This window comes from Tursiops truncatus, chromosome 5 (assembly GCF_011762595.2).
Source record: "Tursiops truncatus isolate mTurTru1 chromosome 5, mTurTru1.mat.Y, whole genome shotgun sequence".
NCBI classification, from domain to species: Eukaryota; Metazoa; Chordata; class Mammalia; order Artiodactyla; family Delphinidae; genus Tursiops; species Tursiops truncatus.
Window position 1 is genome coordinate 22,236,667 of NC_047038.1, and position 19,991 is coordinate 22,256,657.

Below are 19,991 nucleotides of genomic sequence, written 5' to 3' on the forward strand. Positions count from 1 at the left end.
ATGAAAGAATGAATGAACCCTCAATACAAACTCCCTCCTTCCTACGGGGCTGCACGGTGAAAATGATTCAGCAACAGCATTAAAATCTTTGACCTGTTGGAGGGAAAGGAACAGGCAAACAAGACGGACAGGAAGGGGCAAAAAGACAAAAAAAAAGGGAGGACGCGCGGCCAATACGCGTGCCGCGCTGGGTGGCGGGCGCCGCCGCAGGCCCCGCCCTGCCGGCGTTTGTGCGCGTGCGCCGGCTGGAGCGCGGCCGCTGGTCAGAGCCCGGGCGCCGGGGGCGCGCAGCCGGGAGAGTGTTTGACGTGGCAGTTCCCAGCCCGGCTGCAACTCCGCGAGCGAAGCCACCCTGTGGGGACACCGGCCCGAGGCGAGGCACGGCGGGAGAAGCGGCCGCCGCGGGACCTGGGTCACCGGGGGCAACCGGCACTGGGAGCAGAGCGCAGGCTCTCGGAAGCCCGGCGGCGTGCGGGAGCCGACCAGGTAATGCCTCGCCCAGCCTAGCTGCGCTCCGGCGGGACCCTCCCCAGGCACAGCTGGAGTGGGGTGCGGTGCCCGGACGGGGGTCGGGGGTGGGCAGAGGCTGGATGCTCACCTGTGGCAGGGCAGCGGAGGAGACCTCCTACTTTGCTCCTTTAGCCCCTTCGTGCAGTTTAATAATTGGGGGTGGGGTGGGTGGGCGTGGGCATTTTTTACCCGCCCCCATCTTTGTGTCTGGGGATGCTGGAACTAACTCCCTGATTACGGCCCTCAGTAGCCACGGTATTCCAGCGTCGCTGCCAGTGGTTTTCTGATCTCCGTATCAACTTAATTTCCCCTTCTTTGGAGGAAGGGAATGTTGTGAATTTTCATGGTAATATTGGCAGCTGTATCTTCAAGCTTCGGGACAGCCTGATAGTGAAACTGATTTGTCCAAATCTGAACTTGGCCCAGGGGCAGATTCCATCTTGGCTGGAATGGTCGAGTGACAGCGGACTGGGGGTTGTCCTGGGCTTGAAGCTCCCCAGATTTTGAGCCTCGGTCTGCTCGTGGCAAGTGGCTTTCTGCCATGTTGCCTCTTGAAGCTGAGTCAGGTTTCTGTAACTTGGGGCTCCGTGTGAGGAAGTTTGACGTGGCAAACTGGATTGCGTGGGGAAGCAAATTCCTGCCAGGACCAGTTAAGAGGGACCCGACTGCTTCCTGCTCTTTGGAGTGAACATCCCTGCCTTTCCTTTCTGTCACTCAGCAACAGGCTGCTACGTAGGTGTGTTCCTGCTGACTTCCTAAATGCGCTTGGTTGGATGAGCTTGACCAAAGCTCAGGCTGCCACGTCTCTCTCCGCTAAGTGGGAGGAGGGAAAATATATTGTCAGTAACACAGTGGACCAGCAGGCCTATCTCTCCTTTCTTTAGATCTCCTTTTCCAAGGAGAAGAAAGTGATCTTATAATATTTTTACTTCGTTGCTTTAATTTTGGAGTCTTAGAGTTTAATACGAAAACGAAACCAAATGAAGAATGCAGTTTCCTGAATATAGATTTCAGACCTTAGCAGGTTGCACTGAACTTTTAGCGTAAAAGGTAGCATCATAAAATAACAAAAGGAAGAATATTCCTATGCTGGGTGAAAAAACTGGAGAGAAATCATAGAATCATTGTTTTATATCTGGAGAGGCTTTTAGAAGCTTTATTTTGTAAGAGGGACCTGATGCCCAGAGAGGTTCTTCAGCTTATTCCGTGTCACACAGCCAAGTATTGGCAGATTTGTAGTGTAAACCCACTTCTCTTGCCAGGATTCAGAGCTTTTTCTATTATAAATTTTTTTTAAGAATAGTTCTATGAAATGTCTCTTATTTATGAAACTTGGAGAAAATGACAAATTTAAAACAAATTGATGTTTGGGTTCTGAGTAGAATCAAGATAGATCTGTTGTATTTGTGAGTTGTGTGTGTATGTGCCTAAACACATATGCAATTGGACTTTTTTCCTTAGTTTCTTAAATATATGTGCATATGTTCTTAGAGGTATGATATTTAAATCAGAAAGAAAGTCTGTCATCTTTGACCGAGAAACCACTGACAACTCTCAAATAGTTGTAGGCTGCCACCTGGCTTCATCAATATATGACTCATAAAGTCAGTCCATTATCACCTTACCTTCTGCTATATTTGTTGGACTTTTGATTTCTCTTTATCTTAACTGCCTGGTTAAAATGACTAATTAGGATAGCACTAAACTGACACAAGTCAAAACATCTGATTGCAGACTACTGGCAGTTCTGCTGGTCAGTCGATTGAATGACAAGGTGATTATTGCCAGTGACAAGCTCTGTGCTGTAATGGGGCTGTGGAAACCAAAGGCACCAAAATAGTAGATACGTTTATGAGAGACTGTGAAACAGTTTAGTCTTACAATGAAAAAGTGGTTGGCAGCTGTTATTCAGGATTTCATGCCTGAGAATTTGCCTAGGGCTATAGAAGTGAGTTGCTGAGTTCCACAGAGCTATGGTTAGAGCCTTTTTAGGGGGTAATGATATGATATATTGTATGATATGAAGCTGTCTCATGCACCTGATAATTGTACCTTTCCTCAAACCATCAAAAACATTTATTAACAGTGTTTATATTTTTAATAATGTTAAGTGACTCAAACCCACTTGTTAACAATTTCTTTTTTCTGTTGCAGGGTTCTTTTATAGAACTGTTCCTTGGAATGATATTTTCATAATGAGTCAACAAGGCTATGTGGCTACACCTCCTTATTCTCAGTCCCAGCCTGGAATAGGCCTTTCTCCACCGCATTATGGGCACTATGGGGACCCATCTCACACAGGTTCTCCACCAGGTAAAGTGCATTATTTTGACCCATATGTGATTATCGAATCTCAGCCTCAGAGACATAAGATGTTCTGAAAGAGCTTTGGAAGAGTTGAATGGTCATGGCTTGAGATTATAGGATTATTTGGAAAAGCCTACCTCATTAGTTTGGTTATTGCATGGACCAGAATGAGTTTGTTTGAAAACAAAGACACTTGCTGAGTGTTTTGTTTTTACTGTTAGACTTGCTCTTGCTATTAATCAGTGGTGTGAGGTTATTGTAAACACTAAAAAACCCCACAAATTATGTATGTGTATATATATATATATATATATATATACACACACACTATATATACTAAATATATGTATATTAAATATATACATATGTTGATATTGGAAAAATATCATTAGATTTGTATGCAGAAGATTACTCAGTGATGATAATAACAAGAAAAACATGGCCTTGTTTTGAAATCATTATTGAATAATATTGGTTGCCTTAAAATATGGTACCCAGCAGGGAATCTTGGCTTTGGAGCAGAGGTGGGAGAAAAAGGAGTAATGGAGTGGGATTGCTATTGCTCTGAAGGCAGTTGACACGATGAAGTCACCTCCTGTTATCAAGGGGCTGCTCTGAGGGACCAAGTTTCAGTCAGAAGTGAGGCTAATACGAGCTTGTTTCAGTTCTGATGATCCTAGATTCCTGAAAAATATTTGTGTAAGACAGTTCTTGGGACTTCTGAGGGAATTCTGAGGAATTCAGTTCAAATCCTTGGTGGGAATGGGCTGTGTATAAATCAATGAGTGTCTCTTGGGGTTCACTAAGACTGACTCAGGTGTGTAGGATCCAGGCTGTGCTGAGTAGCATGTATGGGTGCAGAGTCAGCCAGGGGTGAGGAAAGCCTCTAGGGAGGCTTGGTGGTAGCAGCCATGCACAGTTTGCTGTAGAAGATGCTGTGAGACTGTGAATTTCCTGTGGGAAGTCACTCTGATGACTTAGTCTGCCCATAATTTTTAAAAACCTCCAAATGAGGCATCCTCCTCTTGAGGACCAGTCCTCCCCATGACATTTCTAGGTCTGGATCCTGTAGGAACCATTTAACCCATCTTTCTCTGGTTTCTTTCTGTCCGGTGGTTCATTCCCGCTCAGCATTTATATATAATGATAATTATAAATTTCTCTTTGCATGCTTTCCATGTATCAAAAGCTGGTCCTAAAAGATTTATGTGGATTATTTTCTTTAATCCTCATGCAGTGCTACTCAGGACGTTATTAGCCCTATTTTGCAGCTAAGAAAACTGAATGTCTGGTATACGATGATTTATCCAAGGTCACAGAGCTGGTGGTGTAGCCAAGCTTCATGCCCCGGTCCCTCAAGAAAACAAACAACAAACTCCAATACACACCTAAGTATAACATTCAGTATTATTCACTTTTCCTACCTGTCTTCACAGCCATCTTCTTAAACAAGTACTCACTTCACTCACTCACTCTCCATCCTTGCCTTGCAGCCCCTCCATGGCTCAGTGTGGTCTCTGCTCCATAGCTTGGGCCCCATCCACCCTTCCCCTTCTCCACCGGGGTGGTTGGTGGCCTCCTATTACCAAATGCAGTAGACGCTCTCCTGTCCTCTTTTGAATTTGACACTGTTTATTGCTCTTGTTTGTACAAAATCTTTTCTCCTTTGGTTTCAGTGACACTATCCTTTTGTTATTTTTCTTGGTGGGTTTCTGGACATCTTCTAAGGAGTTCCCACCCCTCTACATGACCCGTAAGCAGTGCTGTTTTTCCTTCTTTCTTCTGTCTCCACCCCTCTTTTCCTCTCACTCTAGATTTTTTCCCTTAACCGTATCGTTCCATATAAAGTACTAGTCTCTCAGATCTATTTCTCCAGTTCACATGTCTCTCCTAAACTCCAAATCTGTATTTTCAATTGCCCACCTGTTTACATAGTATATCAAACTCATCGTGTCCAAAATAATTCTGTATTTTTTTATAAAACGTATTTTTTTCTGATATTCTGTATCTCACCCGGCAGCTATCATTCATTCAGCTACCCAAATTAGAAAGTTTCACTGTTTAAAAAAAACTCTCCCTTTTACCTTCTCTAATCCAAATTCTTCTGGGGTAATCGTAAGTGTCTTTTCTACCTATTTCCTTTTTATCCTGTTGTCACTATTCTTGTTCCAGCCATCCACCTCTCACCTGGATTACTAACATGGTCTCTTAACCCTCTCTGCCTTTCTCCAAACATTCAGCCCTGTGCTGGAGGGACTCTTATAGCCTGCAAATCTAATTCTGACTTTCTTTTGCTTCAGACCTTTCCGGGACCACCAGAAAGCCAACCTGTGCCTCTATGTTCTTCCTCCCAGCAGGGCGTACCTCACACTCCTCCTTCAGACTCAGTTCACGTGTGGTGCTTGCAGGCATTTCTGACCATTGTTCTCATCAAGCTATTTGTAAATCCTCTTCTCCTGTGTTCTCTAACACCTGTACAGCCTCACTACAATTTACCATACTGTGTATAATAGATGTGCCTGAGCAGAGAAGGTCTTCATTCAATGTATGTTCGACGAATGAGTGAATGACCAGCTGCTGCATTCATCAGCAAAACACTCAGGTGTTTACCAATAATAAAAAAAAACTGTCTTTGTTGGATTAAATCCTTCATGCTTTAATTTAAACCTCTTTCTCCTTATTCAATTCTCAGATGGATACCAGGCTCTCTGACTCTGTATACTTACCTTTCTGTAAATTATGGTGTCTTTGTTTAATGATTTAAGGAGGTCACTAAATTACCCTAGCCTCTATTTCTCTGTGCCGAATGACCTTAGATCTCTTAGTCTTTGGTCATCACGTGCCTTCTTTTCTAGCCTTTTGGTGATCCTTTTGTTATTTTTTGTGTGTGTGTGACAGACACAGGCAACTTAGCTGCGGTTCCTTGAAATATCTATTTTACTGTAGATCTGGCCAGTGCTAAGTCTTGGTTTGAATTTCTTAGATGCCATATTGCCATTTGTGCCTGTTGTGTAATGCTAGTGCTATATAATAACAACTATAACAGATTTATTGAGTGAGCAAAGTACTTGTGGAGATACGACAATGAATAAAATGAACCTAATCTCTGTCCTTATAGTACTTACTTGTCTGGCAGGACATGCATTAAGGAAATTGGCAATGACAGTGCGGGGGAAGCACCATCTTGAGGAGGTAGAGGTGGGCTGGAAGCACACAGTGGGTGCACCTAACCAAGGCTTACAGGTGAAGGGAGTCTTCCTGGAAGGAAAGACCTGAAAGATGAGTGAGAGTTGGCCAGGTAGGGAGGCAGTTTGCTGGGGTTGGGGAGGTGCCACTTTTGAGGACCTGCAAGAGGTTTACCATGGCTGAGGTGTAGAGTGTGAGCAGTGAGAGGTGCCTGAAGTGGAAAGTGGGGCCACTAAGGCTTTATTTAGGCTTTATTCTAAGGGCCGTGGGGTGCTGCTGAAGCATTGTAAGCTGGGAAGGGTCACGATCCCGTGTATATTTTTCAGTTACACTCCACATTAGGAAGAGTGTGGAGAAGGAATCAGAGTGGGCACACTGCTTTCTGGAGCAAGGTTTCTCGTCCTCAGCACTGGTGACATTTGGGGCCAGCTAGTTCTTTGTTGTGGGAGGCTGTGCTGTGCATTGTAGGGCCTTTAGCAGCGTCTGTGGCTTCTGCCCATTAGTATTAGATACCGGTTCTCCCTCTCCTCCCCCAGCCCCCGGCCCCAAGCCCTGGCAACCAAAAGCCCTAGACATTGCCTGTTGTCCCTTCAGGTGCAACATCGCCCTTGGTTGAGGACCACTGGTCTGGAAGCTGAGGGGCAAGAACTGTTGATGTCCTGGAACTGAGGCTGGGGGCTCTGGGGGTGGTGAGGCTTCTGATAAGTAGTGAGCTTATGTAGGTACAGCACCAGGCACAGTGCCTCGGGAACAGTAGTCATTACAGTTCTGCCCATATAATAGGGAGTTTATCTTTGTTTATTTTAGAGAAACTTTTTTTAACAAATGGCTTTTAATTTTGGTTTTAGTTTGTCAGATCCAGGGCCAAATCCAAGATGTGCTTCTCTGCGATGTTGTTTTGGTCGGGGTTCTTTTGCCAATAACAGAAGCCAGTCTAGCAGAAAGAGATGTGTAAAAGGGTATCAGGAAGCTAAGAGAATATTAGAGAGTCAGAGAACCAGGCTTGGGACTCTGCGGTCCATAGAGTGCGCACCCTACATGGGGCTATTCCGTCAGCAGCCACTGCCTGTCTAACCTGGAGCCACCATCTCTGCCCCCTGGCCAGGGTCTCCCAAAGGTGTTTGGCTTTGCTGAATTTAGAGCACATGGCAGCCCAGTTTATAAGGGAGTCTAGGAAATGGAGATTCCATCTTTCCAGCTCAGGACCATACAGAAAGGCAAGCCAGAAAGGAATTGGAATTGGTATTGAATAAGCTGGTCTATAAAATCTGTCACTGCATTAAAGACCAGTTTATGATTTTAGATATTTTTCTTTGAGCATAAGCATAGTTAGATCTTTCTCTTGGTATGGTTTTGCTTTCCTATTAAAATTCTCATACTGCTCTATAAAGAACCTGATTTCTCTTTATCTCTGATCACTTATGAAAATGCCAGTGACGTGGCCAGGCAAAGACTATGACTTTGCAGATAACAGTGATACTGACTTCCCTTTGCCCTGAGTATAGAGTCCAAATGGCACCCAGGACTTTGCAGTCTGACCCCAGCCAACCTGGACAATCTCTGCTCCAGCCACTTTCCCCACCATCTGTTCACACCGCACCTTTTGCCAGTCCCTGATCACACCATGCTCTCTCAGGTCTTCACTTGAGCTTTGCCTTCTGCCTGGAATCCCCTATCCTGTTTCTGTACTAAGACAACTCCTGCCTGTCCTTCAAGATTCAGCTCAAGTAGTCCTTCCTCTTTGAACTTTTCTTGATTCGCCTCGGAAGAGTTAGGTAGTCCCTCTGCACATTACAACACTCGTCACAGGGCACTGTAATTGTTTACATGGTTATCTCTTCCCTAAGAGCTCTTAGTGCCTCAGAGGCACATTGAATGTATGGTGAACAAGAGTGAGTTTGAATCATTGCTATAGAGTTAATTTCCAAAAATAAAAGGGATTGACATGTACACACTACTATATTTAAAATAGATAACCAACGAGGACCTACTGTATAGCACAGGGAACTCTGCTCAATATTATGTAACAACCTAAATGGGAAAAGAATTTGAAAAAGAATAGATTCATGTATACGTATAATTGAATCACTTTGCTGTACACCTGAAGCTAACACAACATTGTTAATCAACTGTACTCCAATATAAAATAAAAAGTTAAAGAAATAAAAGGGAAAGAACATTTTAGTAAGATTGGTGTATGACATTTCTGCTTGAGTAAGAACTGTGTTTTGTTTTGTTTTGTTTCAGTTCTGTTTTTAGAAACAAGTCAATATGTGCATCTCATGTACACATGACATGAGTAACTCCGAGGACAGTTTTTTGATTTTCTAGACATATATGAGGGTTGTTGATGAAATTGCTGTTTACCTACTTATTTAAGAAACGAGAATATCTTTAGTTTCTTGTAGTGCATGTGATTGTTTACTGCTTTAGTGCTAGTATTGTAGATTTTCTACTTTTGTCCAAAATAATGTTTTAAAAATGAAAATACTAGTGTGCATATAATTATGGTATATATGTCTTGTTAGAATATAAATCCTTGAAAAAAAGGGCAAGGGATATGGCCAGGGAGAGAAACTAAGATTTCTTGAGAGATTACCTTGATTTATCGGGCATTGTTCTGGATGCTTTTATACCCATCGCCTGATTTAATTCTCAGAACAGTCCACAGAGACAGGGGCCATTATTGCCGTGGTACAGTGTTAAAAGCTTAGGTTTCGAAAGAACAACGTATCTTGTCAGGGTCACAGGTGTTTAATGGTAGGGGAGGAATACAAACTCCAGTCTGTGTGACTGCAAGTCTCATGTTTTTCTAACTTTGCTGGATTTGGGGTTTAAACTCTATGTAAAAATAAGAGTAATATTTGTTGTTTTTGTTCTTGGTATATGGAAAATGGCTAAATATACTGTGACTGTAAAGGTAATATAAAATTTTTCTTAAGTTTGAGGAATCCTGTTTTAAGAAAAGAAACCTTTGTAAAAGTTTCAATAATATTATTCACGAATACTGCCACCTCACTGGTTATATTTCATCCTGCATTACCCGGGCATCTGAGAGCATGCGCTCCAAAGAATTGGCCAAAAAGTTCATTCGGTTTTAAGTAGAAATGAAAGGCACATTTTTCGTTTCACCAAGAACTTTATTGAACAATATATTCATTAACGTATTCATTAAACGAACGAACTTTTTGGCAAACCCAGTGTGACAATGTAAGAAATTCTTTCGGGGCTACTGCAAGGTCATCCAGTCACTTCCCTTACTGTCTGAGCGAATAAACTTTCTAGAAGAAGATAAAAGCAGAAAGGAGATGTTGAGTATGAAATACCATCATGAGGTCAAATGGAGGAGTGCACAGAAGCCGGCCAGGAGGTCACTGGTGGTGGTGCCAGAGAGGAAAATGGGGTCAAAAGTAAATTGAATGGTAGAAAACAAACTTATGGTTACCAGGGGTAAGGGAGGGAGGGATAAATTGGGAGATTGGGATTGACATATACATGCTACTACATATAAAACAGATAACTAATAAGGACCTACTGTATAGCACAGGGAGCTCTACTCAATATTCTATAATGGCCTATATGGGAAAAGAATCTAAAAAAGAGTGGATATATGTATATATGTAACAGATTCACTGCTGTACAGCAGAAACTAACACAACATTGTAAACCAACTATACTCCAATAAAAATTAAAAAAAAAAAAAAAGTAAATTTAATGGCCTGGAGCAAAAACAAGCAGGATGGAAGTAGAGAGAGCAAATAGAAGAAATATACTTCTTCTCTTTTTTTTTCCTTTTAAAAGACTGAAAGAGGTGTCGCAAGTAATCTAGTCTAAGCCTCTCCTTTTGCAGTAAGGGAAAACTGAGGTCCACAAAGATAAACTTCTTTCCCAGAGCCATCCATCTGCTAGTAAGTGGCCAGATGGGGCGTCGAACTGCTCTAACCCAAGCTCAATGATTTTTCTCCTCTTCCATGATTTCTCTAGAAGAAGGAGAGAAAAATGTCTGAGAATGGTTTTAAAGAGAAACCTTTAAAGATCTCTATTGGAGAAGAGCTGCTTATAAATTAAAATGCCGGCACTGCCAAGAGCATCTCTTAATCACGTGTGATTCTGTATTTTGTGGGTTTTTTTGTTTTTTTTGTTTTTGTTTGTTTGTTTTTCGGTACACGGGCTTCTCACTGTTGTGGCCCCTCCCGTTGCGGAGCACAGGCTCCGGACGCACAGGCTCAGCTGCCATGGCTCACGGGCCCAGCCACTCCGCGGCATGTGGGATCTTCCCGGACTGGGGCACGAACCCGTGTCCCCTGCATCGGCAGGTGGACTCTCAACCACTGCGCCACCAGGGAAGCCCTGATTCCGTATTTTGTATGAGTGACCATGATGACTTGAGAAGTCCCTCAACTCTTGAGAATCCTGGAAAAATTATTAACTCTGAAGGCCGTGCTCTGGATTCATTGGAGAAACAGATGCTATTCTCCGTTCGTGTTCCTCCTGCTGTATCTCAAATAAAGGCATTTTCAGAGGTCTTTTTCCTCCCATAATTAGAGTTAGGATGTTTTGTGATGCCTCATACTGTTTTTTTTTGTCAGATTTGTATTCTGATATCCAATGGACATTTCTCACTGTGTATTCTAGCATTCTTTGTGTGATAGTGTGTTCCATCAAGTTGCCTCTCTACCAAATGCAAAGATTTATTTCTTCTATTTTAGTTTCTGTTTAGCGTTAAAAGGATTTCTGCTCTTCTATCATTGTGATGGTCAAATAGTGATGCCACAGCCTGGCATTGGTAAGCAAGATGGTTAAAGCAAGTGTGAAGGAGAACTTGTTCTAACCTGTTTTTCCTCCTCCCCCTCCTATTTTGCATTTTTAACCTAATATCTTTGTGTCCTCTCTCTTTGCACTTTCATACTCTTCTAAACTCATGTCCTTCCCTTGCAGGTATGATGAAGCCAGCAGGGCCTTTGGGGGCTGCTGCCCCCGGGGGGATGTTGCCTCAGGGCCATCCGCCTCATGGACCCCATCAGTTTGGCCAGAATGGAGCTCATGCCCAAGGTCCTCCTCTTCAAAGGTGAGCGAGATTCCAGCCCTCATTTGTATAATCTACTAAAATGATCTTACAAGTCCCTTCTACACTTGCATGTTGGTTGATTGAAACTTTGACCTCCTGATACTGCCCACATCCTCGAAAGGATCTACTGGAAAACTGCCAGGAAACAAAGCATTTAGAGAAGTTAGGCCAGTGGTAAAGCCTGTGGATTTGATGTGGAAGGCACACGGATGCCAGTGAGGGACTCTTGAAAGGCAGGGTGATAGTAAAAACAACACGGGGAATAAATCATCTGTGTTTATAAATTAAGGAAGGGAGAAGTTGGAGGCAGGCCTGGAAAAGCCAAGGTATGAGATGTGGGAGATGCTGGGACCATGCAACCCCTCAGGACTGTGCCCTGGGAAGGGAGTCCACATCACACCTTCCCTGCTGGAATCCCATTGTTGTTTGTCCTGTGAGGTGTTGCTGGTGAGAATCCCAGTGCCAAGCTGTACACAGTGTTTACGTTGGAATTTCTCCCAGGATCACCCAGAGGCTTCATTTCCCAGGTTCCTTTCTCAGGTTGTCAGGCTGCCAGGTTGGGGTTGGTGGAGGAGTAACCCTTCTGGAGGGTTCTGGCCCTTGCTGATGGGGAGGCCATTTCGTTACCCTCTGAAGGAGCCTGTAGTCCCTGCTAGTGGGAGAACTCCCTCTGGAGTGTTTTAAATCATCAAGTTCATTCACTGACAGGGCATTTGTGAGGTTGACATTCCCTGGCTCTTGTCTGTTGTGATAACATTTGCCATTGACGTGGTAGCTCTGAGATGCAGAGTGAAGGTTGATGTAGGAATCACTGGCTGAGTGAGACTGAGTAATTGTGTTTACATGGGATCGTGGTTTGAACAAGGAGCACGAAGTCAAAGGGCCTGACTCAGGACCTGCCCCTCCTGTCTCTAGCCTCAATAGCATGGTGGGGAGGCACGAGGGGAGGGCAGAAAGCCTGAACCAAGACGCTGCCTCTGGTTCAAGCAATTCACTAGCCTTGTAATGCTGGTGACGTTCCTGGGCCTCTAGACCTCATTTTCCTCACTTGTGAAATGAGGAAGTAGAATTCTCAGTCCAGAGTATGTAGGAGAAAATCTGTAGAAGTACATTGTTGTGAACTGCCAAGCAAGTCAGATTTTTTTTTTTTTTTAAAGAAATGCGAAAATTGAAAGCCACTTTGAAGTTAAGAAAAGATTTGAGTCACCGGTATTAGCCTAGATTGGATTGATCTTTTCAGTTATTTCTACTTGTTTCACTTGAATTAGGTTGCTTAGAAGTAGGTAAATCACAGACGTTGCCATCAGACCGATCTAAGCTGTGTGATTGTGAGCTCAGCACAGCGTCTGGCACAGTGATGAACAGAGGCTCTAGGGTTGGGCACGTTTGATACCCTTGGCTCAGGGAGTTTTGGCTGGATAAGTTACTCTGCCTCTATGTGCCTTGGTTTCCTCATCACAGTTGTAGCAGTAATAGTGTGGTGGTGAGGATTTTGATCACTAATCCATGCAAAAAACCTTGCACAGTGCACAGCGCCCATGAAAGACAATGCATGTTAGCAGTTATCAGCACTGTTTCCACTGCATATGGAAAGTCTACGGTCTCTTACTTGCCCTTCCTACTAGCTCGGTGTTGCTACCCACCTCAGCTCGGTTTAGGAATCTGCCTTATTGTGATTCCCAGGGAAGCACTGACAGATTTTGCCCCATCTCTTCCTCCTCCACTGTTCACTTGCCTCAGCTTGAACTGCGAATTAAAGGTTGGAAATGGGATTTAAAGATGGAAAAGTCTAGTATTCAGGCTAAGCCTCCATGGTGAGGCTACCTAGCCTCATGGGACATATTTCTGTGTATACAGTTCAGTGCAACCACAGAGGGCTCAGTGACTGTGCAGGTGAACCACACCAGTCTGATAACAGGGGTTGTCAGAGCATAGATCCCATATGACCTGGCTATGGTTATAGCACTTCAGGGAGTCATTTGTACTTAGAGGACCCATCATGGACCCATCATAGAAATCTTTTGATTTTTACCATATCGAAACTGTCGAATAAAAACGTGATTAATTCAGAGTCATTATGTTGATTTAAATTTAAAAATTATAAGTTTTATTTTTAAATGTTGCTACTTCAAAGGTAATGTTTCCTAAAACTTAAAAATCATACCTAATCACTTGTCTTTTGATGTTGGCTAAAGCGGAATAAATGTCTTAAACTTGTAAGTGGTACTAAAGTTATCTACAAAGTGTTACTGCTGGGTGGGATTAATCTCCTAAATAAATTCTATAACCTAAAGTTCCTTTTTTTAATTATAGGGGAAAAAGTCAATTGTAAGTGTTCTGTTTTGACCAAGAAATGGCAAATTGGGTGGGAAGGAAGGTTGGAAGGAGACTCGTCTTCCCAAATCGAAGCTATTATTAGGGTGAATCTAATAAGAAATTGGTTGCAATGGAAAAGGAGAAAACAAGAAAAATAAGAGAAATACATACTTGTTTTCTCTTCCATTTGTGTGTATATGTGTAAAGCAATGACATGATTGAGCAGAGCTTTGTTTTTCTCTAGTCTATGGGCTAAGTATTTAACAATCTAGATTTTCTATCAGTCAAGTCTTGAAAAATTTGGTACCTTATCTCCAAATTATTTGGAGGTACCAAATTATCTCCAAAAATTTGGTACCTTATCTCACAAACTTCAGCATACAGCTCACTTCCTATGCAATTTGAAAATGAAACTTGAAACTGAAAAGTATTTGAGGTTGAGCAGGCCACAGACAACTGAGTCAACTCTCTAGAGGTTTAGGGTTAAACTGAGGCTAACTTTTCATGTTTTGTTAATCCTCTGGTTATGATCCTTTATGGTTCTTTTTGGTTCTTTTTGATGGTGAATCTGCCCTCTTCTGACAGTCAATGAAACAGTTAATTAAAATATGTAATTGAATGTTTCTCAGCCCAGAAATATGTTAAATGAAGTAATCAATGAGAAATATTTAAATCTATATGATTGTTAATTCTAACCACATTATATTTACAGCAGGGAAAGGGATTGTTCCATTTTTATGGATTGAAAGCTGAAAGCTACAGAGAACTAAGTGGCTTGTCCATGCTCACACACCAGCTCTCCAGGCTAGGGTCAGGGGCCTGGATTCTCATCTAAGCTCTGACACCCACATGCTGTGTGGTGTTGGATAAACTAATTGAGTAAAGTAATGAAATTGAAAAATATTAAACCACTCTGTATGTTTAATATGTTTTGTTAATCTCTTTTTTCATATGTATGTCAGAGTTCTTTTAAATTTTTTTTTTTTTTGCGGTACGCGTACCTCTCACTGTTGTGGCCTCTCCCGTTGCGGAGCACAGGCTCCGGACCGCAGGCTCAGCGGCCATGGCTCACGGGCCCAGCCGCTCCGCGGCATGTGGGATCTTCCCGGACCAGGGCACGAACCCGTATCCCTTGCAGCGGCAGGCGGACTCTCAACCACTGCGCCACCAGGGAAGCCCTAAAATACTTTTTATAAAAAAAATATTTAATAAAAGTTACCCTTTGCTTTTTTACTTTTAAGTTGATAATATTGCATTTAAAATCCAGATCTGTTTAAGACTTAGTTGATCAGAAAAAAAAAATTTGTGAATTTCTGACGCCTAACTCCTAGGATATGTATTATGCAATGAATGATGAGTCGGTTTTTTCAAGTCAAAAAGTAATAGCTAATGGTGTGCATTCTTTCATTCTGTATTTTAAATCTTTAACCTTTTGTTAAGTTAAAAAAAATACTTGACCGGAGCCTGTGCTCCGCAACGGGAGAGGCCACAACAGTGAGAGGCCCGCATACCGCAAAAAAAAAAAAAAAAAAAAATACTTGAGGGTGCTTGTCATAACTTCCATTTGAAACATATTTCATCCTACCTGTACTATCTCTATAAAAAATGATTCACAGAATGTTATATTTTAAAAATATTTTTAACATCTGTGAAATATCTCTGAACATGTTTGGGGGAATTTTTTTCTCAAATGATTAAATAACACTACCCACCACCTCCTCCCATTAACTGCTGGTTAGCCCAAGCCCTGTAACCATACTTCACACTACAGCCACTAATACATTCTTGTAGAGAATGTACATTCTGCCTGTGTGCAATCGTTTCATGTATCTATGAAACTCCATGCATGAGTTTTAAGAAAAAGACAAAAAGCATCATTTCTTGAGAAAAAGAAATGATTTCTTTGTGTGATGCAGTGGATTTACAAAACATATCTTTTTTTTTTTTTTTTTTTGCGGTACGTGGGCCTCTCACTGCTGTGCCCTCTCCCGCAGCGGAGCACAGGCTCCGGATGCGCAGGCTCAGCGGTCATGGCTCACGGGCCCAGCCGCTCTGCGGCATGTGGGATCTTCCCGGACCGGGGCACGAACCCGTGTCCCCTGCATCGGCAGGCGGACTCTCAACCACTGCGCCACCAGGGAAGCCCTACAAAACGTATCTTTAAGACAGTTCTCAAAATCATTTCTAAGTGATCATAAAGATACAGTCACAGAGCATTTTAGTTTTCTTGACTTCTGGTCTATTGATCATTAGCCCTAGCATAGTTTAGGCTGTGATGGACTCAACTTCCCAAATTGATTTCCAAAACTTGTTCTTTGTTTATGTTAGAATTTTTTTTTTTTTTGGCTAGGTGTCTTGATATGTTTAGCATGTAAGCATAGATATGGGATGATGCTACATGATTCATTTTGAGCTCACATTGAGGTTAATTAAAGATTTAGTGTATAACTGCTGTATTTAAAATGGGTAACCAACAAGGACCTACTGTTTAGCACAGAGACCTCTGCTCAATGATATGTGGCAGCCTGGATGGGAGGTGAGTTTGGGGGAGAATGGATACATATATATGTATGGCTGTGTCCCTTTGCTGTGCACCTAAAACGATCACAACATTGTTAATCGGCTATACTCCAATATAAAATAAAGAGTTAAACAATAAATAAATAAAAGACTTAGTGTATAATATCAGTCATTTTCCTAGTGCCACTAGATGGGCTGATTTAATTTTACAAGTTACTGACATTTGTTGTATGTCATTTGCATATGAGACTATATGATATTTTGCATATGAGACTATATGATATTAACACCCCTTTTCTCTCTCAGATTTCCTGGCCCTCCACCTGTCAACAGTGCGGCCCCCTCCTATGCACCATACTCACCCTCTACACAATCGTCTTACCCAAGTCCAGTGTCCACTTCATCTGTCGCCCAGCTGGGCACTCAGCTCAGTGCTATGCACGTCAACAGCTATGGTAACAATTTCATTATTCATGCTCATTGATTGTCTTGTCTCATGAGTATTTTTACTAAGAAAGGTTTTCTTCAAGTTCAAAATAGACATACCTCTGACATACCATATTGAAGTAGTATTTGGACATTTTCGTATAAATCATCTGTATTATGTAAGGCAATAATTATTTTTTTCCAAATCATGCTGCCATTTATTTCAAGATAATTGAAGGGCCCTCAGAATACCTTATGTTCAACACCACATCAATAAAGAACAAAAAATGCTGACTTCACAAATAAACATTAGACCAGTGAAATTATTTTAAGAAATGTGAGGATAGTTCAACCCTGTGTTTATTATGAGGCCCCCAAATCAAAAATATAGTACTCTTTGTTTCACAGTGCTTTTTTTGTTGTTGTTGTTTTTAATATAAATTTACTTATTTATTTATTTTGGCTGTGTTGGGTCTTTGTTGCTGTGCGCGTGGGCTTTCTCTTGTTGTGGCGAGCGGGGGCTACTCTTCGTTGCAGTGCGCGGGCTTCTCGTTGCAGTGGCTTCTCTTGTTGCAGAGCACGGGCTCTAGGCGCACGGGCTTCAGTAGTTGCAGCACGTGGGCTCAGTAGTTGTGGCTCGCGGTCTCTAGAGCGCAGGCTCAGTAGTTGTGGCGCATGGGCTTAGTTGCTCTGCGGCATGTGGGATCTTCCTGGACCAGGGCTCGAATCCGTGTACCCTGCATTGGCAGGCAGATTCTTAACCACTGCGCCACCAGGGAAGCCCCACGGTGCATTTTAATTCTGCATTTAGATGATGGGAAGAATGGAAGCTCAGATGCTGTGGGACAGAAAAGAGAACACTAGGAGAGAAAACAGTTACAGTACCGAGATTAACATCAATAGCAATGCTTTATAAGAGCCATAGAAATTCTCTCTGGAACAACAGCATAGTCAGCCATTTATCTTGATGACAGATGTTTTCATTACTTAAAGTTAGTTTCTTAAAAGTATCAGTAGGAAAAACCCTCAGAGTATTTCTTTTTACTGGTTTCAAAATGGCTAAGTCTCCAAAGCAGCAGCAGTGCAGTTTCACATAATCAAAGAAAGGAAAAAATAATCTGGTTTTATGATTTCCAGTATAATTCGGTAGAATTTTAGTGACCCATCCCGTCTCCTTGGTTATTTCTACCTACTTCCAAAATCCATTCGATCAAGTCAAGCACAGGATGCAAATAATTTATTGACTTGAGTGAATAATGCTTGTCATGCAAAAAAATGTTTTTCTTCTGTATGATTTTCTATATTCTGTACCAGGTAAAATTCCTGAATTAATGCCATGTGTCATGAAAAGTGAATGCAACTGAGTTTAAATTTATCCTACTAATTTTCTCACTATCATTATAAGTGTTGCTCCACTTGTATGCAGTACTCCAAATAGCATTTGTGTCACTTTCTGAATGATGATTTCATCTTTGGGGGAAAAAAATGTGACTTTTACGGGTGCCTTCTTGCTTTATTCTGAAAAGGAAGTGTCCCTGTTGTATACGTGGTAGAAGTCAGAGTGTTGAGAAGTGTGGCATTTAGGTGGGCTGGTCTTTTTCTGGCCTAGGTTCGGGCATGGCTCCCCCCAGCCAGGGCCCCCCTGGCCCTCCATCAGCAGCAGCAGCATTCCAGGGTCCTTCACGGTCTCCGCAGCCATCCATCTTGCAGCCTGGATCTCAGGTTCTCCCACCACCACCCACTGCACTAAACGGCCCCAGTGCCTCACCCTTGCCTCCATCAACGCACAGACAAGATGGGCTTCCCGGGCCTGCTCCTCCGAACGCCCAGTACCAGCCCCCGCCTCTTCCAGGACAGACCCTGGGCCCTGGATATCCTCTGCAGCAGGGTAAGGTGGGCAGGGCTCAGAGGAATGCCTTGGGTCCCCTGAGGGTACCCTTAATTGGGAATCATCAGATTTGTTCCTATGTTACTAGGCATCTATCACTTACTGTTTTTGAATAGTGTGGCAAGTGCAAAGTAAAGGGGAACTGTAAATATTCACGTTTAACTCCCTGCCTTATTTAATATGAAAAATGCAAGGTGCTTGACTGAACAGTATAGTATTGTCAATGAGCCCTACATCTGGGTTTGGGGATTATAATCATTTCTTTTTAAAATTTTTTCTAAGCAGCCAACTATGGCCCCCAGATGGCAGGTGCACAGCTCTCCTACCCAGGAGGCTTCCCCGGAGGTCCTGCACAGATGGCTGGTCCACCGCAGCCCCAGAAGAAGCTGGATCCTGACTCTATCCCCAGCCCAGTAAGTGCTCTTTTCACTCTCACAGTCTACCTAACAAAAAAACATTCTTCATTCATTGTTCTCAGAAACTATTCAGTTTGTTAGCATTTGTCCTGTCCTTTATTGTCAAAGCACAATACCCATCACATGGATAAGGCTTGCTTCCTTCTGTGTATGTATGGGGGTGGTGAGGGTGGGTTATGGCATACCAGAGGTCTCCATGAGAGAAACAGCCTGTGCAGAGTTTTTTTTGGTATCACGTAAACTTGGCAGTATCTATTGATGTTTGTATTCACATATATTGGCAGTATGTATTGATATTTAATGAGTAATTAGTAGTAAGAGTATAGTCTATATAAAAATGCTATTTTAAGAAACTAAAGGACCCTTTTCAGGATACTCAGAGGAGTACAAAGTATTTGGCGTATTTAAAAAAACTGTTTTAAATAAAATTAGAGCTGTAACTTAATTCTCCTCCACCCAAGTGATTTTCTTTGGAGAATTACTTTTTAGTAACTGTATCAGTTGGCTTTTATTAGGTTAATCTGCATAACAAACAGTCCCCAACTTGGCTTACATCCACAAAGATTTATTTATCACTTAGGTTACATGTACACTGCAGTAGCTGCAGTTTCGTTTTAGGTTCTGTTCCATATGCCCTTATCACTCCAGAATCTAAGGTGAAAGGGTACCCCTTGTCGGGGACATGTATTCGCATGGCAAAGAGAGAAAAGGAGGAAAACTGGTGAAAAGGTTCAATAGCTGTTAAAGCTTCCAGTCAGATGTGGGACATGTCACAACCACACACATGCCCTTGGCTGAAACAAGTCATATAACAAAGTCTGATGTCAATGGGGGAGGGATATAAACACTTCCCTCAGAAGAAACTGCAAGTCTTATGGCTTTGAGCAGGGATATAAAGTCCTTTAGAATAAGAATGAAATTGTCTACAGTTAACTTGCATCTTTGAAGTGGTTCTATAAACATGAGTAGAAAAAATTAGAAAGAGACTAAGGAGCACTAAGAGGTATTATATTTCATATATATATACATATATATATATGTATATATATGGCCTAACTTTTGCATGTAACAAACCACCAGCAAACTTAGTAGCTTACAACCACTGTTTATTATGCTCATGAGTCAGTAGGTCCTCTGGGCTGGGCTTGACTGATTTTGGCTGGGCTTGCTTTGTGCATCTGGGGTCCACTAGAGGCTTGACTGGAGCCCAAATGGTCTAGGATGGTCTATGAGTTTTCTGCGGTTGCTATAATCCAAGTACCATAACCTGGGTGACTTTCCAGCGTCTGGTGGCTCCAGGCATTCCTTGGCTTGTGGCCGCATCATTCCAATCTTTGCCTCTGTTGTCATATCA

General features: G+C 42.4%; 1 protein-coding gene across 4 annotated transcripts in view; it reads left to right on the forward strand.

The window, feature by feature from the left end:
* The first annotated feature begins 243 nt into the window (after window positions 1-243).
* Window positions 244-19,991, forward strand: part of SEC24D (SEC24 homolog D, COPII coat complex component) — a 111,930-nt gene continuing 92,182 nt past the window's right edge. The window contains exons 1-6 of one of the 4 annotated variants that reach the window (XM_019927865.3): window positions 244-486; window positions 2,665-2,823; window positions 10,942-11,071; window positions 16,214-16,362; window positions 17,943-18,221; window positions 18,504-18,634. In XM_019927865.3, the coding sequence (XP_019783424.2) occupies window positions 2,706-2,823; window positions 10,942-11,071; window positions 16,214-16,362; window positions 17,943-18,221; window positions 18,504-18,634 (807 nt within the window). In that variant the 5' untranslated portion in view covers window positions 244-486; window positions 2,665-2,705. The remainder of the gene's footprint in view (window positions 487-2,664; window positions 2,824-10,941; window positions 11,072-16,213; window positions 16,363-17,942; window positions 18,222-18,503; window positions 18,635-19,991) is intronic. The other 3 variants (XM_019927867.3, XM_019927868.3, XM_019927869.3) reach the window with 3 other exon arrangements.